The sequence below is a fragment of the Electrophorus electricus genome, chromosome 2 (genome assembly GCF_041902795.1).
Source record: "Electrophorus electricus isolate QZ-2024a chromosome 2, ASM4190279v1, whole genome shotgun sequence".
NCBI lineage: Eukaryota > Metazoa > Chordata > Actinopteri > Gymnotiformes > Gymnotidae > Electrophorus > Electrophorus electricus.
In genome coordinates this window covers 836,657-852,637 of record NC_137498.1, presented here as the reverse complement: position 1 = coordinate 852,637, position 15,981 = coordinate 836,657, and the positions used below count along the sequence as shown (strand labels likewise).

Here is a 15,981-nt window from a genome sequence, read left to right as displayed (position 1 = left end):
ACTGCCTGCAGCCCACGTGAGCGACATCGCGACGTTTGCGTTCTTCGTTACGGATGAAGAGGACACAATATCGAAGGTGAAAGATTTATGTAATCGCCTGTAGGCTAAAAAAACATTCCTGATCATTGTCGCAAATTTATTTTCCTAATCCAAATTTGTTTTCTTAATTCACGTTTGCTTTCCTAATCCACGGTGGTGAAAATTTCACCACAAATGATTAAACAAAGTTCCTCACAACTTCTACACTACAATAACACGCCTTCTCAGATATGAGTGTTAACATTAACATCCAGCTCATTAACATTAATATCCAGCTCATTAACATTAACACTCATCTCATTAACATTAACATTCAGCTCATTACAGTCTGTGGGAAGTTGTACAGCATCCTGGGAGTACAGCCTCTCTCTCTGAGCCAGTGGCAGACACACATGTACATTTCACTCGACACTTTTATCCAAAGCAACTTCCAATTCTGACTGAACACATCTTGAGTAATTGAGGGTTAAAGGTCTTGTTCAGGGGCCCAACAGTGGTAACCTGACAGTGGTGGGACTTGAACTGACAACCTTCTGATTACTAGTCCAGTACCTTACCACTACCACCACAGTGTAAATTCCAGTGTAAACCCAGCAGGAGCTCCAGGGTCACAGGCCAGCGTGTAGACCCCAGAACTCAAACCAAACACGTTGAAGTCACACAGAACTGGTACCAACTCCCAGTCTGAGTTAGATGTGCATGAATGCACAAATATTTAAACATGTCTGTTCTGTCATGCTTACAGTTGAGCTGTACCACTATATCTGGCAGCACTGTCTGTGTTAAGTCTGTGTACAGTAAGTGTGTAGATTCAATAAACATAGCGATACATTCACAGTCATACAGATTCAGCAAGCAGAGTGATCCCTTCCTATTGCAAGATACACTGATAAATGGGTCAATAGGTGTGTAAATAAACTATAAACAAAACAATGTGTGTGTGAATATAAGAAAGACATTATAAATGTTTACGTGAGAGAGAGAGAGAGAGAGAGAGAGAGAGAGAGAGAGAGAGAGAGAGAGAGAGTGTTTAAGCTGACTGGCATATATCATTACGAGCTGGCTACAGCACCTCACAGGTAAACTGACACCCCCCCCCCCCCCGTTACTATGGTGACGCAGGTGAAGGACCGCTGGTGAGAGGACACATTCACCTGTCTACCGCTTTACCTTCAGTTACAGTGGACAGGCTGGTTCTGTGAATGTAGAGTGCTGTTTGTTTGACTAGGGTTAGGCTTAGGGGTTAGGGGTGGTTTGTGGATGTCTCTCCCATGATTGGTGTCCCAAGGGAGCATGAGTGGTAGTGAAATATTGATGCTGTAGAAGGTTCTCTCTCTCTATCTCTCTCTCTCTCAGACAGCACACTTCATACCACACGCGGGGGTCTCTACACCCGCCTCAGAGCAAGAACCACGGACGCCTCTACTGGTGAGTTCCATCTCTCTCTCTCTCTCTCTCTCTCTCTCTCTCTCTCTCTCTCTCTCTCTCTGCGTTGCTTTTTCTCTCCTCCTATTTTTCTCACTTGTTGTGTGTTCCTAGTTAGTCACCTTTTAGCATCTGAATTGTTGTGGAATTTTTGGCCAGGGCCATATCCGAGTGTGACAGGCTGGTTGCCTTATTAGCTTTCCTAAACTTCACCTTTCCCGTGTGTTTCAGTCGGAGTATATTCCATGGCCATGCCACTGTAGACACAGTGCGTTGAAGATTAACACCTTGTTTTAAAACATATAACATAGCACATAAGTTCTTAAGTACACATACTCAGGGTGTATCTTATAAGTGGTGGGGTGGGTCAGAGAGAGTTTTGTTACAAAGGGCTGCATGCTTTGTGATGACATCACTATGAAAGATAGAGCTCTCTCTCCAGAGCTCCTCCACCCCCAGAACCCCCCTCAGAGCTCCCTACCCCACCCTCCAGAGCTCCTCCACCCTCCAGAACCCCCTCAGAGCCACTATGCCCCCTCACCTTCTTCAGTGTGAAACCAGAGAACTGTGGTCTTTTAAGCCGGGTAAAGTCAAGCAGTGCTCACCCGGGTCCGTCAGCACTAACAGCCTCAACACACAGCTCCAGAATCAGTATTGTAATTTGTATTATTTCAGTAGCTAGAATTTATGTTATGCATTCTGGTCTTAAATCAATAATCAATCAAAACAAATGATCACTGATCCTACTCCTATGTCGAGTAGCTGAAACTCTAGTACTTATTGTAGGGTATTGTTGACTAACAAACTGTAGTATTTGTTGTTTTTTTCACTTATCATTTTCTGTTATGGATCTTATATGTGTTTCACAATTCTATGCATCAGGATTGATCAGTATTGATCACATTGATCCCTGTATTTCTAGTTCAGTGGTATCGTGGACTCTAACCTACTCTACTGTACTAGGAGTATTCTATGAGGAAATGACAAAACACTTTTGTAAGTCCCTCTGGATAAGAGCGTCTGCTAAATGTTGTAAATTTTAAATAAATGTACACACACCTGCTTAGGTAATACAACACACAAAAGTATATTTAGCATCAACAATAAACAGGATTTTTTCTTTTAATATTTTAAGAGTAGTTTATTCTCCAAGTTTTACTTTGGTTGTATGGAGCATACATTACACATGCGTAGGACGTTCACTTATTCCATAACTGAAGAGAACTGCCAGTTATTGTTTGAAGAAACACACCTTTAAGCTCTGAATAAAAATATTTTAAAAATGTGGTTACTTATCATATTTATGAATAATTCAGTGACAATGCTTGTAAAGACAAGTCGGCGAGTTAGTAATTTTGAGCATAGTTGATGAGAAAGATGAGAAACCCCACCAGTACACAGAACAAAGATGGAAAAGTGAGAATCTCAGACTCATGCAGTCCCCAGAAACTGACCCCATGACCTTGACCTTGACCTTGGTGTTTCCAGCACCGTGTGCTCTATCTTCCTTACCAGGTGACCTACCGCAAGTTTAGTCTGATTTAGTGCCAAGGCCTCTCCAGCCCTTGTCCTTCACCTGTCCTCTCCCTCACCTGTCCCCTCCTTCACCTGTCCCCTCCCTCACCTGTCCCCTCCTTCACCTGTCCCTTCCCTCACCTGTCACCTCCCTCACCTGTCCCCTCCCTCACCTGCCATCTCCCTCACCTGTCCCCTCCTTCACCTGTCCCCTCCCTCACCTGTCATCTCCCTCACCTGTCCCCTCCCTCACCTGTCATCTCCCTCACCTGTCCCCTCCCTCACCTGTCCTCTCCCTCACCTGTCCCCTCCCTCACCTGTCCTCTCCCCCACTTGTCACCTCCCTCACCTGTCACCTCCCTCACCTGTCCTCTCCCTCACCTGTCACCTCCCTCACCTGTCCTCTCCCCCACCTGTCCCCTCCCTCACCTGTCACCTCCCTCACCTGTCCTCTCCCTCACCTGTCCCCTCCCTCACCTGTCACCTCCTTCACCTGTCCTCTCCCTCACCTGTCCCATCCCTCACCTGTCACCTCCCTCACCTGTCCTCTGCCTCACCTGTCACCTCCCTCACCTGTCCTCTCCCTCACCTGTCACCTCCCTCACCTGTCCTCTCCCTCACCTGTCACCTCCCTCACCTGTCCTCTGCCTCACCTGTCACCTCCTTCACCTGTCCTCATGGTCTATTACTCTGTCTCTGGAGGCACAGCTAGGGACCAGAGACACTCCTCCTCAGCCACTGCTACTCATGTGCAGGGTATGATGGGTGGGTATAAGGTTGGAGCAGGTGATGGTTGGTAAGGGCAGGTTATGGCTGTTATGGGGTGGGTAAGACACTTCCAGTGTTTGTGCTCTCTGTGCTCCTCAGAGCTGCTGCTGGTCTCTCCAGCAGGGGGCAGCAGCAAGGCTGACTCAGACGGCACCCCGGTGTACCTGCAGCTGTGGTTCATGGTGGTGATGGCTGCCGTAGCTCTGTTCCTGCTGGCCATCTTCCTGGGCGTGGTCCTTCACAAGGCCCTGAGCCGGCACCCTTCCACCCGTGAGAGACCACCCCTTGTGCCACTCCCCCTGCAACGCCGGAGCCCCAAGGTCACGTATCCACCCAGCAACTCCTACCTGGTCAGTGACGGCTCCCTCACACACACACACACACACACACACACACACACGCACACACACACACACACTCACACACGCACACTCAAACACACACACTCACACACACACACACACACACACACACACACACTCACACACACACACACACACACACACACACACACACTCATTTAGTTTACATCAGTAATAACTGTGCTCAGGGTTTTGTTGCTGTTGTTATTGTTGTATTTATTAGTGAAATAAATACCCTCTCAAGCTTTAGAAAATATTTTTTACTTTTAATTTACCTAACTGAGAATGAACATCACATCATGAGACATTCATCAGTTTTATTAAAACCACAACAAATAAAACATCATGCACTACTTTCTGAATTTTCTGAATCACCAACATATCATCTGTAATTTATGTAAGTCACTGATTTAACACAGATAACACTGCTTTTGCCTTTAGCTGTTTTGGATTCAAAAGGGGTTTTAATTTATATTATAGGAGTTCAATTCCAGTGCTACAGCTATAGGAGGGCAAACAAGAGAATTGACATGATCTCACAATAACTTTTGCTTATAGTTCATTAGTAAAACGTTTAGGCTGTCTTGTGCACTGGTAGACACCCGCCCTCTGGTGGAGAAAAGATGTACTGCGATTTCCCCACTTGTGCATTAATTTACTTTAGGAGTTTATCTTACAGTTTGATACAGTGCCAGACACAACCAGCTCACCCAGTAGCGTCACACTGAAAGGCTTCACTATGCACGTGGAGGTGAGACACACCTACCTGAATTTCATACAGAACTTTTTAATAGAAATCTCCCCAAACTTCCCATATTCTGCTAGCATGTCAGATGTTTGTGACGTGTTTGTCTCTCAGGAAGTGACCAACACCAAAATTCTGGAAGGCCGCAGTTTATCTGCGGGTGAGGTGGGGATAGTTACTGTGTCAACAGGCCACATGACTGCACATGGCCCCTCCCAGAGTCACCTGAGGAGGAGTGTGAGCCAGCTGATAGACAGGAAGGAGGGGGAGGGAGAGGATGTGGTGTGGGATCCATATTTTCAAGCTCACGACAGTGGCATGGTGAGCCCCAAACACACATCCAATAAGGGCTTAGGAAAATAAACTTGTTTGACTCTAATTTCTCCTTACGTCTTCTGTTTGTCTAATACTTTTCCTTTTTCTCACCTCTTCGTCTCCTTCAGTTTGACGAGGAGTTTGTGGACACCATTAAGGGCTTTAGCACCGTGAGAAAAGAGCACACCATGTTCACCGACACCAATTTGTGACCTTCTGTAACAGTGCTCTCTGACCTCTAACCTCCAAACAGCCAGAGCCCTTTCAGAGGCGCATGCAGGAAGAGGTTTGCAGGGACAAAAAAAAAAGAAAAAATGGAGAAAACCTACAAAGAGAGAAAAAAGAAAAAAATGCTTGTGGGCATTGAGAACTGAATCTATGAGAGCTGAATCAATGAGAACTGAATCTATTAGAATTGAATCTGTGAACTAAATCTATGAGAGCTGAATCAATGAGAACTGAATCTGTCAGAACTGAATCTATGAGAGCTGAATCTGTGAGAACTGAATCTGTCAGAATTGAATCTGTTAGAGTTGAATCTATGAGAACTGAATCTGCCAGAACTGAATCTGTGAGCTGAATCTATGAGAACTAAATCGGTCAGAACTGAATCTATGAGAGCTGAATCCGTCAGAACTGAATCTGTGCTGTGGAGTGTGGTGTCGCTGATCCCTCTCCCTCATGGGAGAGTGAACACAGGAGCCTCCACTCGGAAGTCATTACTCCTCCAACAGGAGCAGGGAGACGAAGCCAAGGGCAGGAATGACAAAGACTTGCAGAAGTCATGACTTGTCTTGTGATGTCATCCTGTTATGTCATTTTTGCTGAACGCCACTGGGTGTGTCTGGCAGGACTACCTAACTTGAAGGTGGTGTGTCTGACCTTTATAAGGTGTCGTAAGCACATTGTGAAGGGCAAATGCACCCTTTTCATTCTGAACAGAATTTACAGCTACAGTGCAGTTAACAGACCCATGTGTTTTCAGCGTTCATGTTTAAATTATGTGTTCTGTTCAGCCGTGTCCAATTTCTGGAAAGAACATTAGCGGTTTGTCATACTGTAATCATCGTCATCGTGGTTTTATACTCTAGATGGGATGTTTTATATTTAATGAGATGTTGGAACACTGAACAGACTGGCCATGTCTCCACATCTAGCTACTTATATTTTGGACATGTGACCCACTACCCAAGCCTAACACAGCAACATTTGGAGGAAAATGTACCAGACCTAGATGCATGTGAAAATGCATATGAAAATCACACAGCCTCATAATATTTATAATATGCACATCTGGAAACATGGAGAAAGAAAAAAAATATGTGAACTAGTCAGCATTCACAATATTATTGCTAATAATAAATTACACAAATATGTTGCATGAAGATCGTCCTGTAATAAATCCACTACTGGCTGTCAAAGTCAGGTTAGGCAAGGTAGCTAATAGCGGTGGATGTGGGGCAAGTTAGCTACTAACGCTGGATGTGAAATTTGAATTGAGTAATTTTAGTAAAATGCCAATAAATTCTAAAATATTGGATCTGGATGCATTATGGTAGTGAGAACTTGCTTAATGCCCCTAAAAATAGTCTTAATTACTTTACTGAAAATATCTTCCTGGTAATCTCAAAAGTGAAATATTGATTTGTTCACCACAGGATTAATGAAATACACCAAAAAACTAAACATCTTAATATTAAGGCAGCTAGCTAGTCATCCAAGTTAATGTTAGAGCAGTTTAAACTCATTTAAACAATTTTAAAACCAACGGTTACAGATACTACCCATTTAGCTGCTGAAAGGCTGGTAAAAACCCCTTACAAATCAGTAATGCAGACTGGCCTACCCCTTCACTAGATACTTTATTATTGCATCAGCTATCCTGTTTATTGGATGGTTAACCCAACACACAGTTACAATAACACAAACACACAGCACTGTTTCACCAAGATGTCATCATTTATTTGCAGTGTACTGTGATGCGTACAGGTATGATGTCATCATCTATTTGAGGTGCACTGTGATGCATACAGGCACTGTAATGTTTGTGCCGCTACAGACCATGAGATGGATACAAAACACTGACTAAATAATTTAACTCTCATAGCATAGAACATGAGATTAAAAAATTTTGAGAATGTTGCATTAAAAATAAGGAGTTTTTCTATGTACAAAATGTCAGGCATTTACAAAGACGGCCTTTCACTGTTGCTCATTTTCCCATATAAATATAAACTTCTAGTTATTAGCAGAAGGACCCTGAATTGGCACTCAGTGCGGATAGGTTTATTTGTTGTTTAAAACAAAAAACAAACAAAAAACAAACAAAACAAACAAACAAACAGAAAAAAAACACCACAGGCCACTCCAGCCTATTCCTCAAATCACTGCTATAAGGAGAAGAGTTATGAAGCATCGTGGGAAGTGCAGTTCCTCACTTGCTTTTCCACAGAGCAGCTGGACTGTAATGTAGTGTTCTGAAAGACTACACCCTTCCCATTTCACCTCTCACGTGGAGCTGACTTTCATTATGAACTCAAGAAAAAGTGCCTGGTGCAGCTACTGCTTGGTGTCTGACTGGTTACAAAAATCACTACCATAGATGATAAAATCACAAACAGGCAGGCACACAGAGACACCCGTTTAACTAGCCAAACCATAGTTAATGCTAGACAAAACCTGCTAAGTGACCTATTAGTCTAGAGGACCTGTACTGCTAACCACAACTACTACTCCAGAACTAGCCACAGGTACTCTGTCTTAGGAGAAGTACCATCTGGATTTAAACAAAGCAGAATATTTTCTTTATCCTTTGGGGTGCTGGGACGTTGTCAGAGACATCACCACCTGCACTAATAGCACCCCATCATGGGTTCATTTGGGATTGGGATTGACTTAATTATACAATTTCCATCCTTCCAGTTATTGCCATTATAAATGTTAAATTAAAAAATGAGTAGCACCACAGAGATCAAGTGAGCTACTGGAGAAAATCCAGATTCTATCTTTGACACGTTCTGCTTACGAGAGAGAGAGCAAGAGCGTACACCAGCCCAACGCTTACCTTACTAGCATACGACATACTCCACAAACATACTACAGAAGCCTTACTACAGAGATTTCTCCTGTAGAGTCTAAATGAGGCAGGAAGCACTTGGCTTGTAGGAGGGTGCACATTCAATGCTGCATTGCTTAAGAATCCCAAAAAGGATCCATTTTATTGTGAACATGACTGCTACCAGTCTTTTTCCCCACAAACCCACCCTAACTCAGGATGACCAACACAATCACAGAGCCTTCCAGGCAGATCAGACTCACACCTGATCCTGGAACTGTTACTAACCAACTAAACATGAATTAGCTTTTCTAATTAATGCTCACCAATGTGGATTACTATGGAAACAAACACTGTAGTGTCACTGACTGAACATTGCAGCTGTTCTTCAGTGTGTTAGTGTGTGCACCTCTGTAAAATTTTATTTCCAGCATTTTTGTTCTCTGTATTTTTGTCTATAACTATATAACTACAGATAAACGATGTGCAGAGATAAATCAGTTTGACTGCTCCATTCAAGAAACATGCACTTCTCACTGTAGAATCTGGAACAGATGCACCAGTTCAACACCAACATCTGTTGTCACTGTAGAACTAAGTGCAGAGAAAGGGGTCCTGATTTTTGGGGATTCCTTATCAACAGAGAGTGAACTATCCGTCCTGACGCGTTAACTACAGTACCATCTCTCCACTTCTCAGAGAAGTTCACATCATCAAAACATCACTGTTCAAACATGACGTCCTCTCTGCATTTTAGCATTTGGAGGACCCCACCAGGAAAGACAAACTCTCCTTAATATTGCTGTGAAATATCCATTACGTTAGTAATGCTATAGCTATGCTACACTCTGCTATGGGTCGAGCTGAAACAGACTTGTCTACAGGTGATGAATGCATTTTTATATTAGTTCTGCTTGAAGCTTTCTCATTGGGTGTAGCTTGTTCCCTCTTAATCCTGATTGGGCATCGATCAGACCAGCACAACATTACCCAACTCAGGCTACAGTGAAGAAATATAAAAAGGTGAAACCCATGCAGCCTCAATTCAGCCCTTCATCAGTACCTCCAAAAATACTGTCAATGGTTTACAAATGGTGACTACATGCCCACATAACATTAAAAACATCTTACTAGTATATTAAAGGATAACTACATTTGTACACAAAAGGTTAATAAAGAAGAAACTGGTCGTTTGTGAGGAAAGGAAGGATGTGGGAGGGAGACAAACTGCCTGTGTTGGACGAGGCCCAGCTGCATGGGTCTATGTGGGACACAGAACTGCAGAGACGAGAGAAAACAAGAGACCTGTCAATCACAACATCTGAGCCAATTAACCACAGATTCAAGTGTAGAGGGTGGGCATCTGAGGAGCACAAGAAGGTGGAAGCTCATGAAGGAGACACACCCAGGAAAGGTAGAAGAAGAGATAGACAGGCACTCAGATAAGGGGGGCACGGGTGGTGAATATGTAAGTGTGGCCCCCTGGGTAAGTGGTGCCCCCTGAATGGTGGCAAGGGGCGTGCCGTTACCTTTGAGGATGTAATCGGTCAGAAGGCTGGGGACCTTCTCACTGTCCTCCCGCATGGCATGCAATACTGAAGTAAAAAATGACACAAATAAACACAAACAACCACAACTACACACGTTGAAGGAGAAACTACAAAAAAACCCCCCAAAAAAACAACACACGCAACATGTGGTGCAATTTCCACTCACTCTTAGTTAGGATCTGCAGGTCCTCAACTGAGGGAGAACCATTTTTCTTCTCATAGGGAATAACTGTAGTCAAATACTGAGAGAGAGAGAGTGAGAGTGTTTAGGTAATTACAGTTAAGAAGTAAAAATCTTTACTTCTAAAAAGGAAGGGATGACATCATGCAAAAATAAAAAATAAACATCAACAAAATCATGAAGAAACCATAATAAAGAATATAAGCAATGTGTGTTACAAATGATTAGTGACTCTAGTAGTTTGGGTAACTCAGGCGTCAACTGTAGCGTGACTCTGTAGTACGGGCGTAAACTGTAGTATTTTTTTTGGTGTTCTGAAAAATTGCCCTGGTTATTCACTCATTAATAATCAGCACCAAATTTGTATGCATCACATTCCCTATTTAAACCAATCAAAAATCTCATCACTGGGAGCACTGACAATAATTGGTCACAACCGAATGCTTGACACAGCTGTGATTGGCTAGTGAGGCACAACTGTCCTCAGAAATACTGGACTCCATTTATAAAAGTTGGAGAGGGCAGAGGGGTCTGGATACATGCTTACTGTTGGAAGAAAACCTGGGCAACTCAATTTTTAGCGGTTGTGATTTATTTTGCGTTAACCTGCTAGCGCCTTTAGCGCCCCTGGGCGTTTCCTAATGATTTAAAACAAGCTGCTTCACATCAGGTCTAAGCTTTAGTCTGACCTGCTTCAGCTGAGCTGGTTTCGTTTTTGGAAAGTGAAAAAGGTTTTTCTTACGACAGCAGTGACACGTGTCAATGTGAAGCACGTAGCGACGTGGAGGAGGTGAGAAATAACAGACGTTTAAAAGAGAGAGAGATGGCGCTCGGGAGGACAGGAGTGGAGCAGCACCTGTCTGTCCTCTCCAGGGCCTCGGAAAGACTGAATTACAGTGGAGAGACCTTCCATACTGAACTGCTAGAGAGAGAGAGGTAAGTATGCACCACAGGCAGCAGTGCCTCTGAAAAGAAAGGTGTACAAAACACAGAAAGTCTGAGCGAAAGAAAGATGAGCTCTGCATTCAGCAATCTGAAGCAGTACTCTGCTCTGTGTGTGTGCATGCGAGAGGGCATGTGTGTGAGTGAGCGTGCATGTATGATCATGGGAGTGTGACGAGCTCATATGAACACAATACTGCAACCAACATTCATTTTGCACACCAACCCACCAATAAAAAACACAGCAAAGAGCACATATCTTATTCCAGAAGAGAATGAGAGAGAGTGAGTGTGTGCGCGCGTTACAATTACATTCAGCAGCTGGTTCTCTATCTGTATATGTGTGCGCGCGTGTATGCTACACTCACAGTTCCAGGCACATGCGTGCGATCACTCCTCGGTGTTCCTGTGACGGTCCTCCCCTTCCTCCTCCTCTTCGCCATTTCTCGGTGCTCTTTCTGCCGGTTCTGCACCTCGATGAGGACAGAGATGAAGCTGTTCTTTACCTCCTTCTCAAAGTCCAGCTCATCCCGCAGGGCCAGATGCTCAATCAGCTCCTCTGAGAAACGGCGAATCTCCCTCTCCACCTCCTCCAACAACTCCTCCAGCTCACACACCCCCATGCCTCGCAGACCTGGGGGACAAGGGAACAGTGCTCTGAACAATTGTTGTACACACACCACACACCTGCAGGAGAGGGCTCTGAACAATTGTGTACACACACCACACACCTGCAGGAGAGGGCTCTGAACAATTGTGTACACGCACCACACACCTGCAGGAGAGGGCTCTGAACAAATGTGCACGAACGCACACACGGACAGGTTTCTTTCAAAAGAAGTCCAACCTTTACATCCTGACCAGAATTATACAATCTTTTAGAAGTGCACAGATAAACATGCATAACCAATTACTTTAGTATGAACTATAAAACAGCATAAAACAGATAACAGCCTTCTGAATAACACCAGGATCCAGCTCTCTAACCCATACATGCTTAAAGTGCATTTAAATAGCTGTGCATTTAAATAGCGTTTTGTGTGCGTGTTTGTGGATATCCACAAACACGCACACAAAAAGCTATTTAAATGCACAGTATTATGCAATGTATGTGTGTTACATAATAACTGTCTTGCCCTCCATCACAATCACCGTTACTCAGCTGATGTGGCACATTCTGCCAGTTCTGTCCTCTCTCTCTCTCGACAGGTGCACTTCCAGCAGTAAGGAACCAGAGCCCCTGTGCTCTGCCCCATGCCCAAAAGGCCCCACCCCACATCTGACAGGCTCCGTCTCATGTCCATGCTGGACCATGCGGTCCTCCCACACTGACCACCAGGCTGTCAGTGAAGAACACCACCCCAGCTCCAGGAGTAGGCCCCTGTAACCCTCGTCTGGGCAGGGAATCCGACTTTCTGTTCCTCTTCTTCTGCCTGTCTGGATCTTTACCCCAGCCTTGTTCACCTACAAGAAACATAACAGACAGACAAGGGCAGACACGCAGGCAGACAGACGCAGACGTAATACTGACGTTCCTCATAGCTGCTGGTGAAGGTGGCGTGAGAGAGGGTGTGCAGCTCCTTAGAAAGCACAGAGAGGTCAGACTGGGAGGGTCTCTCGTCCTCCTCAGGGTCCGGAGACTCCTGCATGATCTCCTCTATCTCCTCAATCACCTGCCACAAAGACACCCATCAACAACACCCATAACACACAACAACTACATTAACTACATCATTCTGTATCACTGAAACTAATATTTTCTTTTTAAACATTAAAAGCCCTAATGGATTTCCCCTATTGCATGTATATGCAAATACACATCATATCTAGTACATAAAGTTAGAACCTGTGAACACGTTTTATCTGTGTGTGTGTGTGTGTGTGTGTGTGTGTGTGTGTGTGTGTGTGTGTGTGTGTGTGTGTGTGTGTGTGTGTGTGTGCCTGTGTGTTTACTTGGTGTTGAGAGCTCATCTGCACATTACAGCCTTCTGCAGTACAGTGAACAGATGACGTATGGTGGAGTTTAGGATTAATCTACTTCTCACTCGCTTGCTCTTACACATGTTTGTACCTCTGTGCGTGTGTGTGTGTGTGTGTGTGTGTGTATACCTGCTCAGCAGTAAACAATGGCTCCTCGTTGACGCAGGACACAATGATGGAGTGCAGATCCATCTGTTCCCTGAGTTCCTCATCATCAGATACATCCAGACTCACACTGTCCACCTTCTGAACACACACACAGACAAAACAGCATTTACACTGTCTCGTGTATGGAAACGGAGAAAAGTTCCTCACTGTCACTGAATCCTTGTTAACAGTGTGAGATGGATGGGTGTGTTGAGCTCTACTGTGAGAGGTGATGGACAGATGTATGGAGGGATGGAGTTCTTACCTCCTGCAGACAGAGGTTGAGCGTAGGAAGGTGCAGAGAGCGAGTGTGAGACGTCTTCCAGTCCACAGGCATCACGTTTCCATAGTTATCTGTGAGAGTATTCCATATTCTACACACACCCAAAGAGAGACAGGGAGAGGGAGCACACGCATGAACTCTAGAGCCTGTGAATTATGGTGGAACTTCAACCATGTCAAACCATAACCATGGATCACCAGCACACACTCACAATACAGCAGTTTGAATCTGTAGGGATAAAATATTTCTAATCCATTAAAAATTGACTATTCATAAAACACTGCTTATCCGGTTTGTGGCTTTGGGGGGGTTAGGAGGACTGTGACACTTTTCCTCTGTATCCTACTGTGTAATGTATTCCACTCAGTATTTCAGTCCAGCTGTGAAAACAACAGCCAGTGGAGACCAGCCAGAGCCCTGGAAATAAAGGACTAAAGAGCCCCGCTGCAGGCCAAGTCAGTGTGATGTATGAGAAGATCTTTGCCGTGTTGTGTGTTGTGTCCATTTCAACACATCCTCTTCCCCCTTATCAGTCCGCAGAGAGAGCACAGGGCTTCCGGGAGACTCATCACGGCCATCGGCACACCACCTACCACTTCTCTCCTTCCCCACAAACAGCTGGCCTGTTTGATCAGTAAATCTGCTACTAAAGGCGGTGTCTCCTCAAGACCACCCAGCGAACAGCCCTGCCAACACCCCTCATGAGGGGACGCGCTTGAAACAGGAGACTCAGAACTTTGGACATTTAATCCAAATAAGAAATAATCAACAAAACATTTGAAAATTGTGTGTCTGTGGGAGGACACTCTGAAGTCTGTGAAAGCACTTCCCAAGTCTCCTCTCTCATGTGTCTGTGAGGAAGGCCACGTGTGTCGCACACAAAACCTTACCTGACCATCTCTTCCTTTACTCTAAAACACACACAATCTATCCACGACATTTTTCCCACTCTGTTACCATCTTCAATACATCTTCTTATCCATGTTTCCTTCTCTCGACCCTTATTCAAAGTGCCAATATTTGGCCGAATAGCAACCAAAAACACCTCCTGGGAATGACGGGAAAGCTCGACAGGAATGAGAAATAGCCTAAAGCTGCAGAGAAAGGTATAGGTTACAGCTAAAGTTCAAGAATCACATTCAAGCCATCATATTTCTAGGCCAACTTCAGATGACTTCAATGGACTTTCCTTGACTTAGTCACCTGATGAAACAACTGACAACAGCTGCAGTGTCACGAATAAAGTCCGTTAAAGGTTTCAAAAACACCTGACAACCATCAAATAATATAGTTAACTATAGCCAACCGTAAAACTATATAGTTAACCATATAGCCTAGTTAACCATAAAACTATATAATTATCCGTCAAACCGTATAAATAACCATATAGTTAAGACAGCTAATAACTTTATTCTCATGTAACTAGCTGGAACTTTGTTAACTTGCAAGCTAACCTAGCTGCCCGTGATGTATCTAGGTTAGGTTAGCTAGCTTATAATATGTTTATTTTAGCTCACTTAGATGAATAATCATTTACTGACAACGAAATGAATTAGTTACGAGAGCATTAAAATCGCGAAACCTCTCATGAACGACATCTGAGACTGCAAGATGACCGTTTGTGGAGCAAAGCTGTGAGACAGAGTTGGACATGTTTGAGCTAACGCTGGCTGGGCTAACGCTAACGTTGTTTACACAGCACTGATTTTCTGAAGAAAATTACACGACGGACTTCTTACTCGTCGTCCTTCAGAAGATTGTCCTCCGTAATGGGCTTAACCGGGGCGATATTCTCGGTCCTGGTGTCGTGAGTTCGGAAGCACACGGTCAGTCTCTCGTCGAAATCATGCACCAGGTCCTCCAGGGACTCGAAGCGGCACGTCTCTCCGGAGACGCAGTTGTCCGTGTCCGAGAAACCCTCCGGTCCAGCGTCGCCCATGTTCGCGTTGATCCGGTCCAGCCTGGACAGACGAGCGTCCGCGACCGGGCTGAACTCGTTAAAGTCCTGCCAGTCTTCATCAAACTGCGATAACGGAGCCGCCATCGCTCTTCTCGGAGCAGTCTCCTCGTTTACCGACGGATTTACCGTAAGAACAGAAAATAACGCGCAGACACCTCCTGTGAAACAACTCCTCACTTCCACCCCATCCTAAAATTATAAAGGCGTTTTTCCTTGAGAAACTAAACTAGGAACCATGCGGTCGCTACCTGCAGCACCAGTGAAACACATCTACTGCATAGCCATCATAATTATGCTCCTGCACAAAACGACACACTCTTGCACTTATATTGATGAGGAACAACAACAACGCTAATCATAATAACCAAGAACGTGTTGTTTATTTATTTACATTCATCCACCTGTTTCAGTATATTCATTTTTCTTTCAGTGGAGCAACGTAAATTTCCTGTTTTTTAACGATACAAAAGCGAAAGTAAAAACAAAACGAGTCCAAAAAGCACTTGAACGCGCACCGTGTCGTAATTACGACTTCCGAACTAGTATGAGCTTCCGAGGAGCTCCTGAAGGCAGCATAGCTGCTTCAGGATCTTTGAGATGTTGTATTGTATTGTCCGAATAAGCAGTTAGTAGCATAGTCCATAATTATTGCAACTAATCTGCCTAAAATGTATATATTTTAACACGTTTCTAGTTATCTACTGATTTAGACGT

At 44.2% G+C, this 15,981-nt stretch overlaps 2 protein-coding genes across 5 annotated transcripts; one reads left to right on the top strand and one right to left on the bottom strand.

The window, feature by feature from the left end:
• The first annotated feature begins 1,220 nt into the window (after positions 1-1,220).
• LOC113582956 (usherin) lies at positions 1,221-6,966 on the top strand. 4 transcript variants are annotated; one of them, XM_081694861.1, is made up of 6 exons: positions 1,221-1,467; positions 2,387-2,460; positions 3,847-4,097; positions 4,774-4,860; positions 4,969-5,175; positions 5,298-6,966. In XM_081694861.1, the coding sequence occupies exons 3-6, from the start codon at positions 3,927-3,929 to the stop codon at positions 5,379-5,381; spliced, it is 549 nt and encodes a 182-aa protein (XP_081550987.1). In that variant the 5' UTR covers positions 1,221-1,467; positions 2,387-2,460; positions 3,847-3,926; the 3' UTR covers positions 5,382-6,966. The 4 variants fall into 4 exon arrangements, with proteins under 4 accessions (XP_081550987.1, XP_081550993.1, XP_081550998.1 ...); XM_081694867.1 differs by lacking the exon at positions 2,387-2,460 and having other exon boundaries at positions 3,868-4,097; XM_081694872.1 differs by lacking the exon at positions 2,387-2,460 and having other exon boundaries at positions 4,789-4,860.
• A 143-nt stretch (positions 6,967-7,109) lies between these two features.
• Positions 7,110-15,641, bottom strand: fez2b (fasciculation and elongation protein zeta 2b). The gene is made up of 8 exons (XM_027019011.3): positions 15,047-15,641; positions 13,290-13,398; positions 13,007-13,123; positions 12,429-12,570; positions 11,266-11,531; positions 9,941-10,016; positions 9,754-9,819; positions 7,110-9,502 (listed from the first exon to the last, which is right to left on the bottom strand). The coding sequence occupies exons 1-8, from the start codon at positions 15,349-15,351 to the stop codon at positions 9,486-9,488; spliced, it is 1,098 nt and encodes a 365-aa protein (XP_026874812.2). The 5' UTR covers positions 15,352-15,641; the 3' UTR covers positions 7,110-9,485.
• Between the last annotated feature and the right edge of the window lie 340 nt (positions 15,642-15,981).